Raw genomic sequence first — 14973 nt, forward strand, 5'->3', positions numbered from 1 at the left:
ATTAAAAATTTCCCAGACAGATTTTAATATGGTAGGCCACTGGCGACCATTTATAGTTCACAGATCTATTGGGAGACTGAAATTTAATAATTACAGTTGCTTTGTGTCACAGAAGCGTAACAATGACAGTTAAACGTAGTTTAACAATTGCAAGAAGATGAAGAGCTTGGTTTATCCTAATTTCATAGGACATACACATACACCTGCAACATTTATAGATCTGCTAGTTTCAAACAGCAGGTAGAGAAACACAAACATCCCAAAACACAAACACTAGATTACTAAACAATCAGGAAGCTCTGTGACCACTGTCTGGTTTTAAACAAAAGGACATTTGACTCAGGCATAACAGGAGTTTCCACAATTTTTGTCATATTGTCCTTTTAAATCTGCGGTGGGTTAGCTGTTAGCACCGCTAACACATAAACAACAATAGGTTAAAACTGACAAGAATTACATCATTCTTGTTGCTATACAACACACAGTTTGAAAACAATCCGCAGTTTGCCAGATGTAGCTTAGGTTAGCGTTATTCCCCAAAAATCACAGATGGTTTGTTTCTTGCTTTTTGGGCATGATGACCAGTTTTAACTTGCCGGCCACCACACACCAACCTTTGAAATCTATTCCATTAGACTCCCTATTCCCATGGAAGATGTGCCCTCTGTGTTTCGTATTTATTATATTAAAATAAAATTACCTCCAGTTTGTAAATGACATGAGTTAGTTTTGTTGAAAAAAAAAAAAAGAGTAATGAAAGTCAAAGAGGGCGAACCAGATTTCTGTTCACACACATAACATCATAGGCATCTATGAATTCAGCCTTAAAAAGGAAACCAGTTCATTAAACTGCATCTGTAGGCCTCATGTCTCTTTAAGACAATGCATTACCAGCAGGGACTGAGCCACTGCCAAAGGCACTTGGGCTGCTGCAGCCAAACACACACACACCAAAAATCAAGACAAGTGCCTGGACAAGCGCGCCTCTCTTTTGTCCTCTCAAACACAAACACATACACTCGTTTAAACAAAAAAACCACAACCCACCCACAAATGTCACAATCAAATATACTTATTTAACTCATTGCACCCACAGCAAGGTCAGGGCTCAGCAAACACAAACATATTGGGGCAAAGAGCTTTTCGTAAAAAATCAATTAGAAAAACACACAGAAGAGCATTTGGATGACTGTAACCCGAAAACACTAAAGCCACATCCAATTTTTACCTTAACCCTTAAAACTGAATTTATGTCCCATTAGTTCTGGTATAGATTTGTTTTTCTTACTTGTTCTCGTTGGTTGCGTCATATCGAGGCATGGGATCCATATCGTTACCATTGACATCATAGCTGGCCTGAGGGTCCTAGAGGGGAGACACAGGTCAAAACAAGTACGTCAAACACCAAAATGAATAATCAGGGGAGAGAAAACATCTAACATGTAAATTCATAAGAAAGGTAGGTTCAGCACTGCCCCCGTGTGTGTGTGTGTGTGTGTGTGTGTGTGTGTGTGTGTGTGTGTGTGTGTGTGTGTGTGTTTCTCTAACCCAATCAAACAGTTCACATTTGAATCACTCACAACAGTTTTGTAAATCGAATGCAATCAGAGCAAACTCAATCTGCTGCGCCGCTCACCCTTCGGCATAAACAAATCCAGGCATTAGGAGTAGCTAATAACAGCAGCGCTGGCTGCTGTCTAACAGGGTGTGAATCATTTTATCTGCATGGTTGATTGATGGCCTTACCTGATGCCTCAGGCCAAGAACTTGCTCTAACTATCTGGCCTTGGTCTGAGGTAGACACACCTTTGCATGCACATGAAGTATGTAACCACAGACAAATAAACATGAACACACAGCATACCTGCACACCCAAAGGTTTGAGGAAGCTTTTCCTTCAAAATGTAATCCATGACACGATTATCTGATTCAAATTACCACCAGTATCGCAGTCTAGATGACTTCTGTAACATGAATTTCTTGCTTTCTGTAACATGGCTTAGTTAGATCCTAAAAAGGACAATGGATTCCTAGATACAAATTCTGATTTCTATGTTATTAATACTATAATCATAATGTTTGATTTAAATTTGTCTCACAACTGAAATACCTTTTTCCACAAAAAAGATCATCCTCATAGCCAAACGCACACAAAGCAGGTTACATATATACATTTCTATAACTCCCAAAACCTCCCACGCAGTGAAATTGTATTAAAAAGGGGTCAATCTTTGTATATGTCTGATGACTGAAGACTCAACAAGCACACACACACACACACACACACACACACACACACACACTGCCATTGATAGCCGCCCTACACGCGCATACATACACACTCACGTAGTTCTGAAAGAGGTCTGGGTGGTTCCTCTCGATGCCGTCATCTAGTATGGTCACCACTACGTCTTTACCCGTGTAGCCCCTCTTCCACGCCCCCATGATGTTCATGTCCGACTGGCAGTTATGGACGTCGTCGTTACAGTGCTGGAGAGATGGTGGCAGGAGGTGAAGGAAGAGAGGTGATAAAGAAGTAAGCAGGGGGAAACCAAAACAAACACATCAGCATCTTGCAGATACACAACTTAAGCATTATGAGTGTGCCCACATAACGAAATGTCCACTGTCCACTTAACTTAGAGCAAGTTTGAGCATTACCATTTTTCATACAGAGGCACAGTCACACATACACCAGCCAAACAGCTTGGTTAAACTGTAACATCTTATGTCTTAACTTTTACTCAGCCGGCTCTCAACCAGTCACAACACATGTAAATGTTGCTTACAATATCCTTTTACTGCAAATTATTTTCAAAAACACCTGTGTGCCACAAGCTCGTATTTGTTTGATTTTTTAGTAGCAAAACAAATGGTCTTATTTCTTCTATTTCTTTTTTGTTTGTAGTTTGCCAATTTTGTGCTGATTAATGGATAGACATTTGGGATTATATGTATCTACTTTATTTGTGATCTATCAACATGTAGCCCCACCCCCTATATTATCAAGTTTGAATATCAATAAAGAAATTGATCACACAAACAAAAATGACCTGAGAAACCTTTTCTTTCAAAGTTAACCTGAAAAAAAAACACATCATGTTCAGAGAGTTCTGTCCTACAGCTAGAAAAATATGTTTAAAACCTCTGGTCAAAGTATTCAGAGTTATCTATACAAAGTTAACAATTGACAGAGCAGAACACACACACACACACACACACACACACACACACACACACACACACAAGCAATTATCTAAGGGTGTATGCAAACATCTGATAAGCCTGCAAATCTCTGCAATGTGAATTTGAATGTACTGTGTAAGAGTGTGCGCTTCTGTGTATGTGCGTGAACGGGTGCACACATAGCACTGCCGATTGAGAAATGATTTTGAAATGCAAGAACACAGCAACATTTATATTTTTACCTCTGTGGACTTTCCTGTGACAAATATTTGTGAGTAAACAGAATCTCTTAGCTTGACCCTGCATACATCAAATTGAGGAAATGCAAAAATGTCACCACTATGGCTTTTCTATTCTTTCATTCAGAAAAACACACAAATCACTCAGCTCTCCTAACCCTGCAGTAATCAGGATCATTCCATGACCTTGGCTCACCTTTGACCCACACACTTGATAAATGTAGGCAAAGAACAGCATGCAAGCCTCCGAGAAGAATAGATAAAACTCTCTAAATTATATTGGGCTCCAATTGCCTTGGAATTTGTGATATTCTTGTTTTGGTGCAGTAAACATAAAAAACAGAGAGAGAGAGCATACAGTGTACTCACAATGTACCACATACTGCTCCACTTGGCATCATTAAAGAATATGTTGTTCTGGTCGGGGTTGCTGTGGGCGGGGCTTGTAAGTGAAAAGGGCGGGACTGGCTTGTAATCCCTCTTGATCCTCCTCTTCACCACCTGCTGCTGTATCCACTCCACCTAAAACACACAACACAGAAGTTAGCATCAAGTAATACCACACAATAGTAGAATTACTTCACACATAGTACAATCAGTCAACAGGTGTAATTTCATTAAAGTTCCTTTGAAATGATGTGTTCATGGGCCCACACAATCTTCAGGAAAATATAAGGTTCTGGAAAACCTGGGATCCTCTTAAATAATGGGTGCTGCATCTTTAACAAAAAAAAAAAAAAAAAAAAAAAAAAAAGAGTGAACCTACAGTGGCTGTATTTCCTGTTCTTTGCCTTATATGATGAACTCACACACACAAAGACTATCTCAAGAGAATAGATATGGCTAGTATACTGTAACGCCCGACCAGCGCAGACTGACAACACATACGAAAGCAGGATTAGAGAATTACATTTTTGTCAAGGTTGAGCCATGAGTCCAGACTACTTTTTTTTAAACTGTAGATGGAATCAATACTGAAGAGAAATCCAGTTTTTTTAAATGTGTTTTTATTTCAAAGAAAAACATTTTCAAAAGTAATTTCAGCCTTATGGATTTTATATTTATATATATATATATATATATATATATATATATATATATATATATATATATATATATATATATATATATATATATATATATATATATATATATATATATATATATATATATAGTCTCCCCATTTGAATGTGGCAAAGGTGAGCAAATTAAGACTACTGCATTAAAAAAGCCTGTGTTAAGAAGTATCAACAGAATCATGACATATCCTTTTTAGCCATATAAAAAGGTAAACTTTCTATTCATTCCAGTGTTAGCCTACAAGAGTTTTGCAGTGGACACATTTCTTTTCTCTCCATCAGTTAATTTTTCCCTGTCTGCAAAATGGCCAGACTAATACACACACATATGCACCGAAGACATAAATGTCTCTCAGGTAACATCAATCTCTCAAATGTTATGGGCTCGCTTCAAGGCGCAAGGCATTCCTTGGCAGGAATCTTGCTCCACTTTCAGACGGAATTTTCCGATTTCAAAATCAGCATTGTTGGACCTGAACATGAGGGCTGGACCCACTTGCTTGGCCCTGGTCACCTCTTTTTAAAACCCTGAAATCTTGTGTTTAGTCTAGCTAAAGTCCTGCAGACTTCATTTGTCTAAAAAGACTCAATGGAGAAGTTTACATGTACCAGCAATGATGACAACATAAAAACTAAAATATTAGCAGGCATAAAACTGGCACAACACACAGAGGGTGCATGTGGCAAGCTGTATGAGAGCATCCTGAGATGTAAAATATATCTGTAATAAATGATTTATGGATTCTTCAGACTGAAGTTTGCACATAAACATGAATGTGTGACAACTTACACAGACTATGGTAGGATCCTGGTTACTACTACGAGTAGCTACCGCTTATACAGTAAATAACGTGCACTTCTTCTGATCAACACACCGTCTACTGTGAACTTAAAGTGCCTATGCATAATGTACAGACAAAAAACCACGCTAATAACAGATTAATCAATCGAACCGTTTTCACTAGGGATGTCCAGATCCGATCATGTGATCGGAAATCGGGCCCGATCACGTGGTTTCAGACTCGATCGGAATCAGACGTTACCTCCTGATCAGGACTCGGATATATATGTATATATATTCTCATTATTTTTTAACACATCTATAGTTATGCGGTGGCACAGAGTTAGACCCTTTTGACTCCACACAGAAACAGCAACGCGTGCGGCATGACATCACTTTGTTGCAGAGACGCTATTGGTTAAATGCCGCAAAATTAGAACACGGAAGCAGCTTGAAGCGGAAAGCGCAAGTATGTCTGCGGACTGGAGGTATTATAAAGTTGAATTATTATAGAAGTATCGGATCGGGACTCGGTATCAGTAGATACTCAAAATCAAATGACTCTGACTCAAGGGCAAAAAACCTGATCGGGACATCCCTAGTTTTCACATTGAAAACTTGTTTGTTGCTCAGTATGCCAGATCCAGAAGTCTGAGGCTTTATAGAACAATATGTGACTGCAAAGACGAAGCATTTCTCCACATCAATACAGCTCCAGCAGACACAGAGGAGAAGAGAAAAGCTGACATAATGACTGCAGAGTGATTATCTGGTCTCATGCACTGAAATAATCTACCAGGCTCTCCGGAGAGTTGGAGAGGGAGGCAAAGAGACACGATAAGACAAGAGAAAAAGAGGTGATAAAGAGCTGAAGAGAACAAGTCCCAGGAGAGTCAATAAAAAAAGACCGAGCTGGAAGAGGAGGGAAGTGAAAATAAATAGCAAGTGAGACCAAAAGACGGCAAGTGAAGGGAGGATGATTGATTTTATAAATAACATTGATTTAATAACTCAAGTATGTATGCTCTTAATAGATCCTGAAGGAGGGAGAGCAAAAATATGATTCTGTAAATGACAAAACTTAATAACTCAAGAGTGTAGACCTCCCTTTTAAGAGAGCAAGATATGGAAGAAAAGGAAATGGCAAACCAGGGAGGAAAAACAGAGACAAAGAGTAAAAAGCACAGTGAGATATTTTGTTTTAGCCTGGTGCTCCTCCGTCTGAGCTCATTTCACTACAAGTTCTGTCAGGACCATCAGTTTCAACGAAACTGTTTACACACGCTATTAGCCCCAAAACAACATTGTCATCAGGAATTGCGCATGCGTGTGTCCGTGCAAAAGCACTGGTGTATCATTACAATTTGCACACATTAGCACTGCATCAACCTCAATTTTTGATCAGCAGCGTGACTTACAACTGCGCTTGTCCGTAACTTGGTAATTCAAGGAAGGTCTTATGATGAATGCACCACTGCCTCTCATCTCCCCGCCAATCCTCTATGCCATTAATTCTTCTACGGATAGACTAGACAGAGCAAAGATTTTAAAGATGGCGGAAAAAAGAAGTGATTTTGCTGAAGTTGGATCCCAATTAGTGTGTAGTTTTCACCTCAGAAATGTCTGATAACACCCAAGAACCTAATAAGATTCATGAACACTTTGCTGAAGAACCTGAAGTTTCATGCATCTGCGTTCTGACAAGTATCCACTCTACTGAAGGGCCCTTGAGCAAGACACCAAGAACCCTACAACCTTTGTCAGCTGCTGCTTTGTAGTTGATGATGACCTCCGTCCTCCATAAGGAGGTGGTAGGTGAAGCAATTATTAAGGATGATTGAAGTATCAGGCATTATTATAGCTATATACTGTACTTTATATTCTACATACTGACTCAGTGTAGTGAATAAAAAAGGGTCATAAAGCACTTCTAATTTATTGTTTTATCTGCAGGAGCAGAGCCACTGAACTGTTCATCTACCTACCAGATTAGTCCAGATGGTATTGGTTTGCTGAGCTTTCCTCAGCTTTTAGTGACACTTTCTGAAAAAATGAACAGTTCAACCAAAACATTACTCTTTTTTAGGTTTTTCATCGGATTACTGATTACTTTCAATGATCTATGGGCTGAAAACTATGTCAATGTTAAAAAGGTGAAGATTGATAAAAAGGTTGGATACTAAATTTGTAAAACTAAATATGTTGTCAGTCTCAATGTAAAATAGTTTAAAACAGATTCAGCAGTTCTGCAGCGGTAGATGCTGTAAAAATCTCTCATTGATCATTGCCATTTTTACACCTCATTCTCACACCTGCACTTTTTTTCAGAAGCATAAGCAGAGGGAAACCACTTCTAAAGCCAAAAGAAAATTATTCAAGCAAACTGTGACAAACACTATTAATATGAGTATGAAGGCAGAGGGAAAATAAACAAGTCCAGAGGATAGACAGAGAGACATTAATATCATATCTAAACAACTGGTGTACACACACACACACACACACACACACCTTTAAAAAGAGCAGTCTGGTGATTAGAGGACACACTGTATGTCTGTAATATATATAGATATATACTTGAAGTATCTGCTAAAATAGTATCTTTAAACTAAAAATACATAAATACATGGATGAAACGTGCAGGTGTTTTACTGTTCCATGTCCTCTGATAAGTTCAATGTTTAATCTCTGCCACGATTAGTCTAACAAAAATAATTTATATTTACATTTAAAGTGGTTCCCTACTTTTCCCTACATACTGCTACGGCTAACATATGTGGCTTTTCATTTCTTTTCATAGATATGGATATTTAAAAAATACACTTTTGTCCTCTATTTGCAGGATGACCAGAGGCAGATTAATGGTATTCAACAGTTTTTCTAAAGCAATCAAGGGCAATGTCATCCTTTGTTATCACTCACCGGTCACAGTCTGTGGTTATCTGTTTTTTTTGTATTATGTTTGACAATCCCTTTGACAATCCCTATCCAAAGACAATATTGCCCTTATTGTCTGTAAAACTTGCCCATGTCTCACTGCAAATTTGCTGGCAGGCATTTTTTTTAAACTCTAGCTTGATGGAGCAGATGAATGATCGGCTAGCACCTTTAACAGCTAGCACCTTTTTTATTTTCTCCCACTCCAACTCCCTTTCCTATCTTACTTTTTTACTTTCCACATCTCTCCACCTTATCTGCTTCTTTCTTGCCGTCTCTCCGTTGTACTTCAGGTCTTCTTCTCCGCAGATGCCCATTTTTCTTTGAAATTGCCTGTCTGTCTCTCTTGTTCCCATTCCAACCCCCTTCCTCCCTCCTCTCTCTCATTCGCTCTCTGTGTAAGGGTTTGCAGGTGGCTCGTGGCGGCTGGGTCAGTAACCAGGGGAAACTGGGGAAGAGTTCACTTCAATAGAACAAATGGGAACAAATTGATCCACTTTCACTGCTGTTTTTGAGACGCTGTTTGCGTAGCAGGCAAAAGAACTGGCTGGTGAAGCTAAACACCCACAACGACGTTTGGACTGACACGAGAAGCCAGTTCCTCTGCTCTCTAAGTGCAATTCAGAGCCTCAGCCCAAACACAGCACACAGTCGCACAACTTTTCACAGATGGTTTGAGCCCTGTGGTGCTGTGTTGGCCAGCAGTAGGTGCTCCTCTCAGGGCGTCGATTCCTTAATGGTTCATCTGTTAAACAAATTTAAGGCAGAAACAGATTCAGGAGTCTATGGCAGAATGTCCCACAAGCATCCAGGCTTTATGGAAATCTGTACGTGGGACTGTGTGGAGTTTCATAGTACCTGTGCGTATGCAAATTACCCCTAGGTCCTGACAGGTACACAAGCTCCATCTGTGTTGTCTTCTTGATGCTGTGAGTGTCTTCCGCACATGTTCATGAATACAGTGATCTCTAAAAGGCATTTGGATGATGAGAAAAAAAAAAAAAAGAAAAAAAAAAAAAAAAAAAAAATCGACAAGCAATAGTGGGTAAATATTAAAAACATGTGATAAAATATTTCCTTATGGGGCATGCTTTTTAGAATCCTGCAACTCATAAATATCACAAAACACTGAAATTTAATTTTGGCATCACAGCCATTTTGCATTTCAGTGTATCCCAGCGAGGTTTCAGCTGCGGACCACACCTGCCTCTCAGTTTTCTTGCACATGTCTGGATAAATGACTTCAAGTAAACAAGAGTCTCGCTATAGCTGTAAGTGAGTCCGTCTGAAAACACTGTGCTCTTGCAACAGAACACCAGTTCATTGCCTCTACTAATGTCTGCAGACTTCAAAAGGACATTATAAAAAGGAGAAATCACCACTCTAGTACTCTAATTGTTGTTTACAGTAAACTTGAAATAGATTTCAAACAAAGCAGACCGAGTATACTTGAACACGTTTCACACCAAAAACTAATAACAGTGCAGAGCTACAAGCTGCAAGGCTTTAGTCGAAATCCTACTGACCCGATTGTTTTGTTGCTTAATGACGTCTCTAAATTGTACCTGCTTGGGAGACAGAAGAAAATTTGGCTAGCCAGCTCAACCGCAACCAAGAAAATGATAGCTCAACGCTGCCCCCCCCCCCCCCGGCATATTTTCTAGACATAGTTATGCTTGATCTCTCTACAGCAAGGATTAACAAAGCCAAATCATCGACTATAGACCTATGGAAAAGCGTAGCAGCACAAGTATCAGTCTTAATGACCCCAGCGCCACAAGAACTAGAGGAGAGTGACTAGGCAAGGTGTGATTTTTGTTTTTTTTTGTTTTGTTTTCTTCGAGACTGCAGAGGGTGGGGGGTGGGAGAGGGTTTTTGTTCTTGTTCAATTGTATTGTTCTGTATGTTCAAAAATATAAAAACAATAAAAAGTTGATCTAAAAAAAAAAAAGGCTTTGGCTGTCCAAATTCTCTTGGAACTCCCAATATGAATGAGACATGGGTGCACGTCAGCATAGCCGTGCAAGGTGCAAGCCAAGTGCTGCAAAGAGAAGATCTCCTCATTAACAGCTTTGTATATGCTGTTTAAATTGTCGCCACAGCATATTTTATCACTTTGTTTTTCTCAAATTGGTTTACAGGGATTGTGATGCACAAAGGGAAAGCTAAACACAAACGTAATGTACATGTAAGATGCAACTGTCTTTACAGTTCCATTACAGTAACATTACCTAACTAATATACACCCTAATGATATAATATATACCTATAATACCTAAAAAGTACAAACATCTGTTCTATAACTTTGTCTTGTTGGAATGTAAAGTTTGTTCATTTAAAAATGAAAATTAAAACTTCCTTTAATTATTTTGATAAAGTTAGTTAGGCCTTCACCGCATCCCAGAAATACTGATACATGACATCTATAATAAACCCGCAATAGGCTAAAAATCTTGTATTTCATCTTGGAAAAACTTGAGAGAAAAAAAGGAACGATTAGAGACATGCAGCTATCAAAAGGAAGATGCATGCTCTCTCCAGGTCAATGGCCTGCACAGTCATTCACCACCCTGGAAAAATAAGTGGTCTTTGACCTGAGAGGCAAGTGACACTGCAGTTAGGCGGATGCCATAAAGCGGTAATCTGTGCTGTGCTGCATCACCATGGTAACATGTGTGCCAATGAATACTGTGGATGGCAGGGTGCGCCTTTCATGGCACCGCTACACCCATCTGACTCACACAAACACACACGCTGTCATTATTACAAAACATCATTAGCAGCATGCCAGACTACGCTGGTGCCAAACTAGCCGTCATGTTGATCCCAAACCCACAGACCGCTCGCAGATTACGCTGAAAGCATAGTGAGTCAGGGGAAAACACTGACAGCTCCATTCCTTCCCACTCCACTTTGACTTTATTTGGTTTCTCTAATCCATCTTTCCCCTCTTCCCTTCTCTCTTCAGCTCCTCTTCACTCTACTTCTGATGTAATAGCTCCTTTTTCTGTCCTTTAACCTCTCATCTCTGATCTAGTCCTCTAAAATCTCAGTCTCTCAGCCAGCTGGCATTAGGACACAAACCTTCCTCCACCATGGCACAGTGTCAGGCTCGAGCAAGAGAACCAAAGACGGAGGGAGGGAGACAAGTACGTTGAAAGGAACAGTGAAAAAAGGAGGTAGGAGAGGGAGTTCCAGGAAGACAAAAAAGATGACAGGTAAGGACAGCAGGTGCACAAAACAAGCGTAGTGGACCAAAATAAGTAGAGAAGGAAAGAGAATTGAAAAGAAACAAGGAGATGAGAGGACAACAAGAAAAGTGGAAACAGAAGGTGACAGACACTGTCTTATCTTTTCATTCTGTTTGGCTCACTATTTCTGATATCTTCTTTCCATTTCATCCTTTCTTTTTATAAATCACTCTAATACATACTTATAATTCTTCAGCATGTATTCATGTGCATGCACAGATACAAACAAACTTGCATGCCCTCGAATTCACTGTTGAAAACACACATTCACAAAGCCATTGCTGCTGGATTAAATCCCTGAATCCCCCAAAAAGTCGATATTTTTCAAAAATATACACATGAATGGGATATTTTAAGTTTCACTGTAATGGATCTGGGGCGTTTCATTATCAGGATCAAGTCCCAGCCTGCTTGATAAAGTAACCCACTTCATCAAACAGGTGGACAACAACAACAAGTAAAGTTTGTGTGAGATACAAATGACTAAATAAATACTCTTGACGAATGTCCAGAGGGACCGAAACGTTAGTTTTCTTTAATGGATAGTGATGCTGCAGCAAGAGCAGTGTGCAGGATTAACATTTTTTCCAAGCGTGTGATATTTTCCAAAGTGCCTGCACAGAAAATCTGTTGGATGTGCAATTTTTTTCTTTAAAAAGATACAAACATGACAAAAAATATTCTACAGTTATTAGGTTTTCACATCAAGAATGAGACATTTCCACAAACTGACTTGTCCTTGAATCCCATTTAAAGCTACATACTTAAGCACTCTATACATATCAATCTTCAACAGTAAAGGAAAAAATATAATACTATATTTACTACTATACCCCCCCCCCCCCCCCTTAAATTTGAATTAGCAACTTGTCCGGTGTATTCTGATGAAGTTCAGAGTGGTGTCAGATTCAGGCTTCATTAATATTGCAGCCAGAGTTTGATGACCTGGTGCAGTGATGAGAAGAGCACTCACCGGACAAGAGTAAGGGTTACCTTAGGTCAAACTCTAGTTTGAAGGGTCAGTTCATATTGTTCAGTTGACTAAGATGATTTGCAAGCCTGTATTTTATATTTAATAAGGCAATCCTAACAATGATGAAGTAGAAACCGTATCAAAGTACGTATTTTTTTCATATACTCTGACTATTGGCCATAATGTAATATGGTGACATCACTGGGGCAAAATGTCACTTTGGTTGGAAGGCTATGGCACCAGTTCTGCCCATTTGTTGAGAGTTTGGGTCTGAATCAAGTCTGGTACCTCTGGTTAAGATCAAGTTAACCTGCCACAGGTTAGTTTTAGGGGAATCAGCTGCCATGGATACAGACATGGCTTTCTGTTAACTTGTGTTTCTGGAACAGGGCTTTTCTAAGAGCCACGTGCTTAGAATGGAAAATCTAGACTGAATTTTGATTTAACAGATCCAATTAACTGGCTAGACCTTCTTTCTGGGACACCACCCTGTCTAAAAGGATATGTAGTTTCTGAACATATTTCACAGAAACATGATGGTTAAAAAATAAATTAATATAATGAATCAGCATTTATAAGCCGTTCCCTTTTTATTTCAAGGAAAATTATATTTATATAATGTTAAATCTCCCACCTCTAAACCTATCCATCGAACCTGAGGTTTCTGGGTTTGTAGAATAGAAAAAATAAGAGAATAGGTCTCATTTATCACAATTCATTTGTAAGGACTACGATCAGTACAGCGTGAAATGTCAGGAAAACTTGCAATGTAATAGTTTCTGTTCTCATAAACACGTTGTCCCTGCAATAACCCATGTGTATCTTGTCTCAGGTCTTGTCTGCAACAACAAAGATAAGACAACTGAGTTGGTGTGTAAAATGTATTCCACACATTCTTCAGGCCTGTGCGTCAAATACAGCAGGGATCTGATGGTGATGAATTTACTTGCAAAGTGGAAATTAGGATTATAGTAATGGCATATTTCATAAATAAAAATAACATTATTAAACAAGTTAACACACACACACACGAAGAAATCAGCAAATGGTCTAAAGGAAAGTATTTGTTTTAGACTTAACTGTCTAAAGTTCTGCCAAAAACCTTTGGCAAGATGTCTTAAAATTATAGCCTGGCTATAGTAGTTTCACAAAATAATCGTAACTCAAGGTCCACTTCCTCACTTTTTCTAGGGCTTTCCTCCGCACCCTCATGGTATTCATCGGAAGCTGAGTTACATACTTAGGTCACGTGATGACAACAGTCATCTCTATAGCCGTTTTCACATATGAACTCTGGGCAATGTGTGAAAGGGGCTTTAAACAACTGAGCAAACTCGTAGGAAAAGCTAGTATGAGGACCTTGAGTTATGATTTTTTTTTTTTTTCAAACTCCAGTACCATTTAAATACACAAGAAATGCATGCTCTGTCAACTATTTCAATTCTAAACCTGTCATTCACAAAAGTACAGTAGGCTTACCTTGGGCTCCATGGAGATGAAACTATGGCGACCGCGGCTGGACAAAGTAGATCTCTTGATGGTCCGGCTATGGAAGAAGTGATAGTGGTCTTTGAGATCCCCAATCTGCAAAACATATACAGACTTAAGAAAGATATTCATTCCATAACCCTATCTACCTCATCATAACTCATTAGTGTAGCTACAAAAACATTTTTTTTTCTGCAGCAGTGTCCTACAACTGCTCTGGCAATTTTATTCTTGTAGAGATGTTTGCATTCCAGTATTATTCCAGTATTCCAGAGTATTTTAAAGCACTTTGAGTGAGTGCTTTAACATACTTTAAAGTACTTTTAAAGACGTTCCTTTTCTTAAAGTAGTAAAGTTACAATGTTCTGTGTTGGTATGTTAATGTCCATGTTTTTCTATGTATTATACATACAATTTGGTTGAGGTCTTAAAAATTGTCATAGAGAAAAAGACAAAAGGGACATGGACTAAAAGATGAGACAGAAAGGGCAGACAAGTCAAACAAAAACAAGACAAAGAGACACAAAAAGACAGAAAGAGACAGGCTGAAAGTCAGACAAATGTACAACAAAGACTTTGAGTGACAGAGAGACAGGGAGGACAGAGAATCCGCAGACAGAAAATGATAGGCAGACGGCAACCTGCTGGATGGTGATTAGTTTTAATAATTGATAAAGACCATACAATCCCTCAGATGATCAAACTATCATGGCTGCCAAGGGTCCTGTGGTGCGTCACTGATCCATGGCTGAGCTCCACCGCCACAAAACACATTAGATCAGCTTTCAGCTCATGCACATACACACATTCTCCAACTTCCAGACTGATAAAATGAGAAACAAGACAGTGCCAATAGGCCTTGCTGGATCACCTTCCAGCAAATACCAAACATTAGCTAACCATTCAGCACACATCAGATGTCTTGGGTAATAATCAGATTTAAAAATCATTCTACATACTAACTAAATCTGCTTCCATAATAGGCGGCTACCGATCTGGATGCTTCTCATAGTGCAAACAGGTCTCAACATATCGTGCT

General features: G+C 39.1%; 1 protein-coding gene across 3 annotated transcripts in view; it reads right to left on the reverse strand.

The window, feature by feature from the left end:
* pcsk5b (proprotein convertase subtilisin/kexin type 5b) overlaps positions 1-14973 on the reverse strand; it is a 73835-nt gene that overhangs the window by 54678 nt on the left and 4184 nt on the right. For all 3 annotated transcript variants that reach the window (XM_031309040.2, XM_031309042.2, XM_031309041.2), the window contains exons 2-5: positions 13926-14030; positions 3795-3947; positions 2347-2490; positions 1289-1365 (exon numbers count right to left, since the gene is read on the reverse strand). In XM_031309040.2, the coding sequence (XP_031164900.1) occupies positions 1289-1365; positions 2347-2490; positions 3795-3947; positions 13926-14030 (479 nt within the window). The remainder of the gene's footprint in view (positions 1-1288; positions 1366-2346; positions 2491-3794; positions 3948-13925; positions 14031-14973) is intronic.

The sequence above is a fragment of the Sander lucioperca genome, chromosome 2 (genome assembly GCF_008315115.2).
Source record: "Sander lucioperca isolate FBNREF2018 chromosome 2, SLUC_FBN_1.2, whole genome shotgun sequence".
Taxonomy (NCBI): domain Eukaryota; kingdom Metazoa; phylum Chordata; class Actinopteri; order Perciformes; family Percidae; genus Sander; species Sander lucioperca.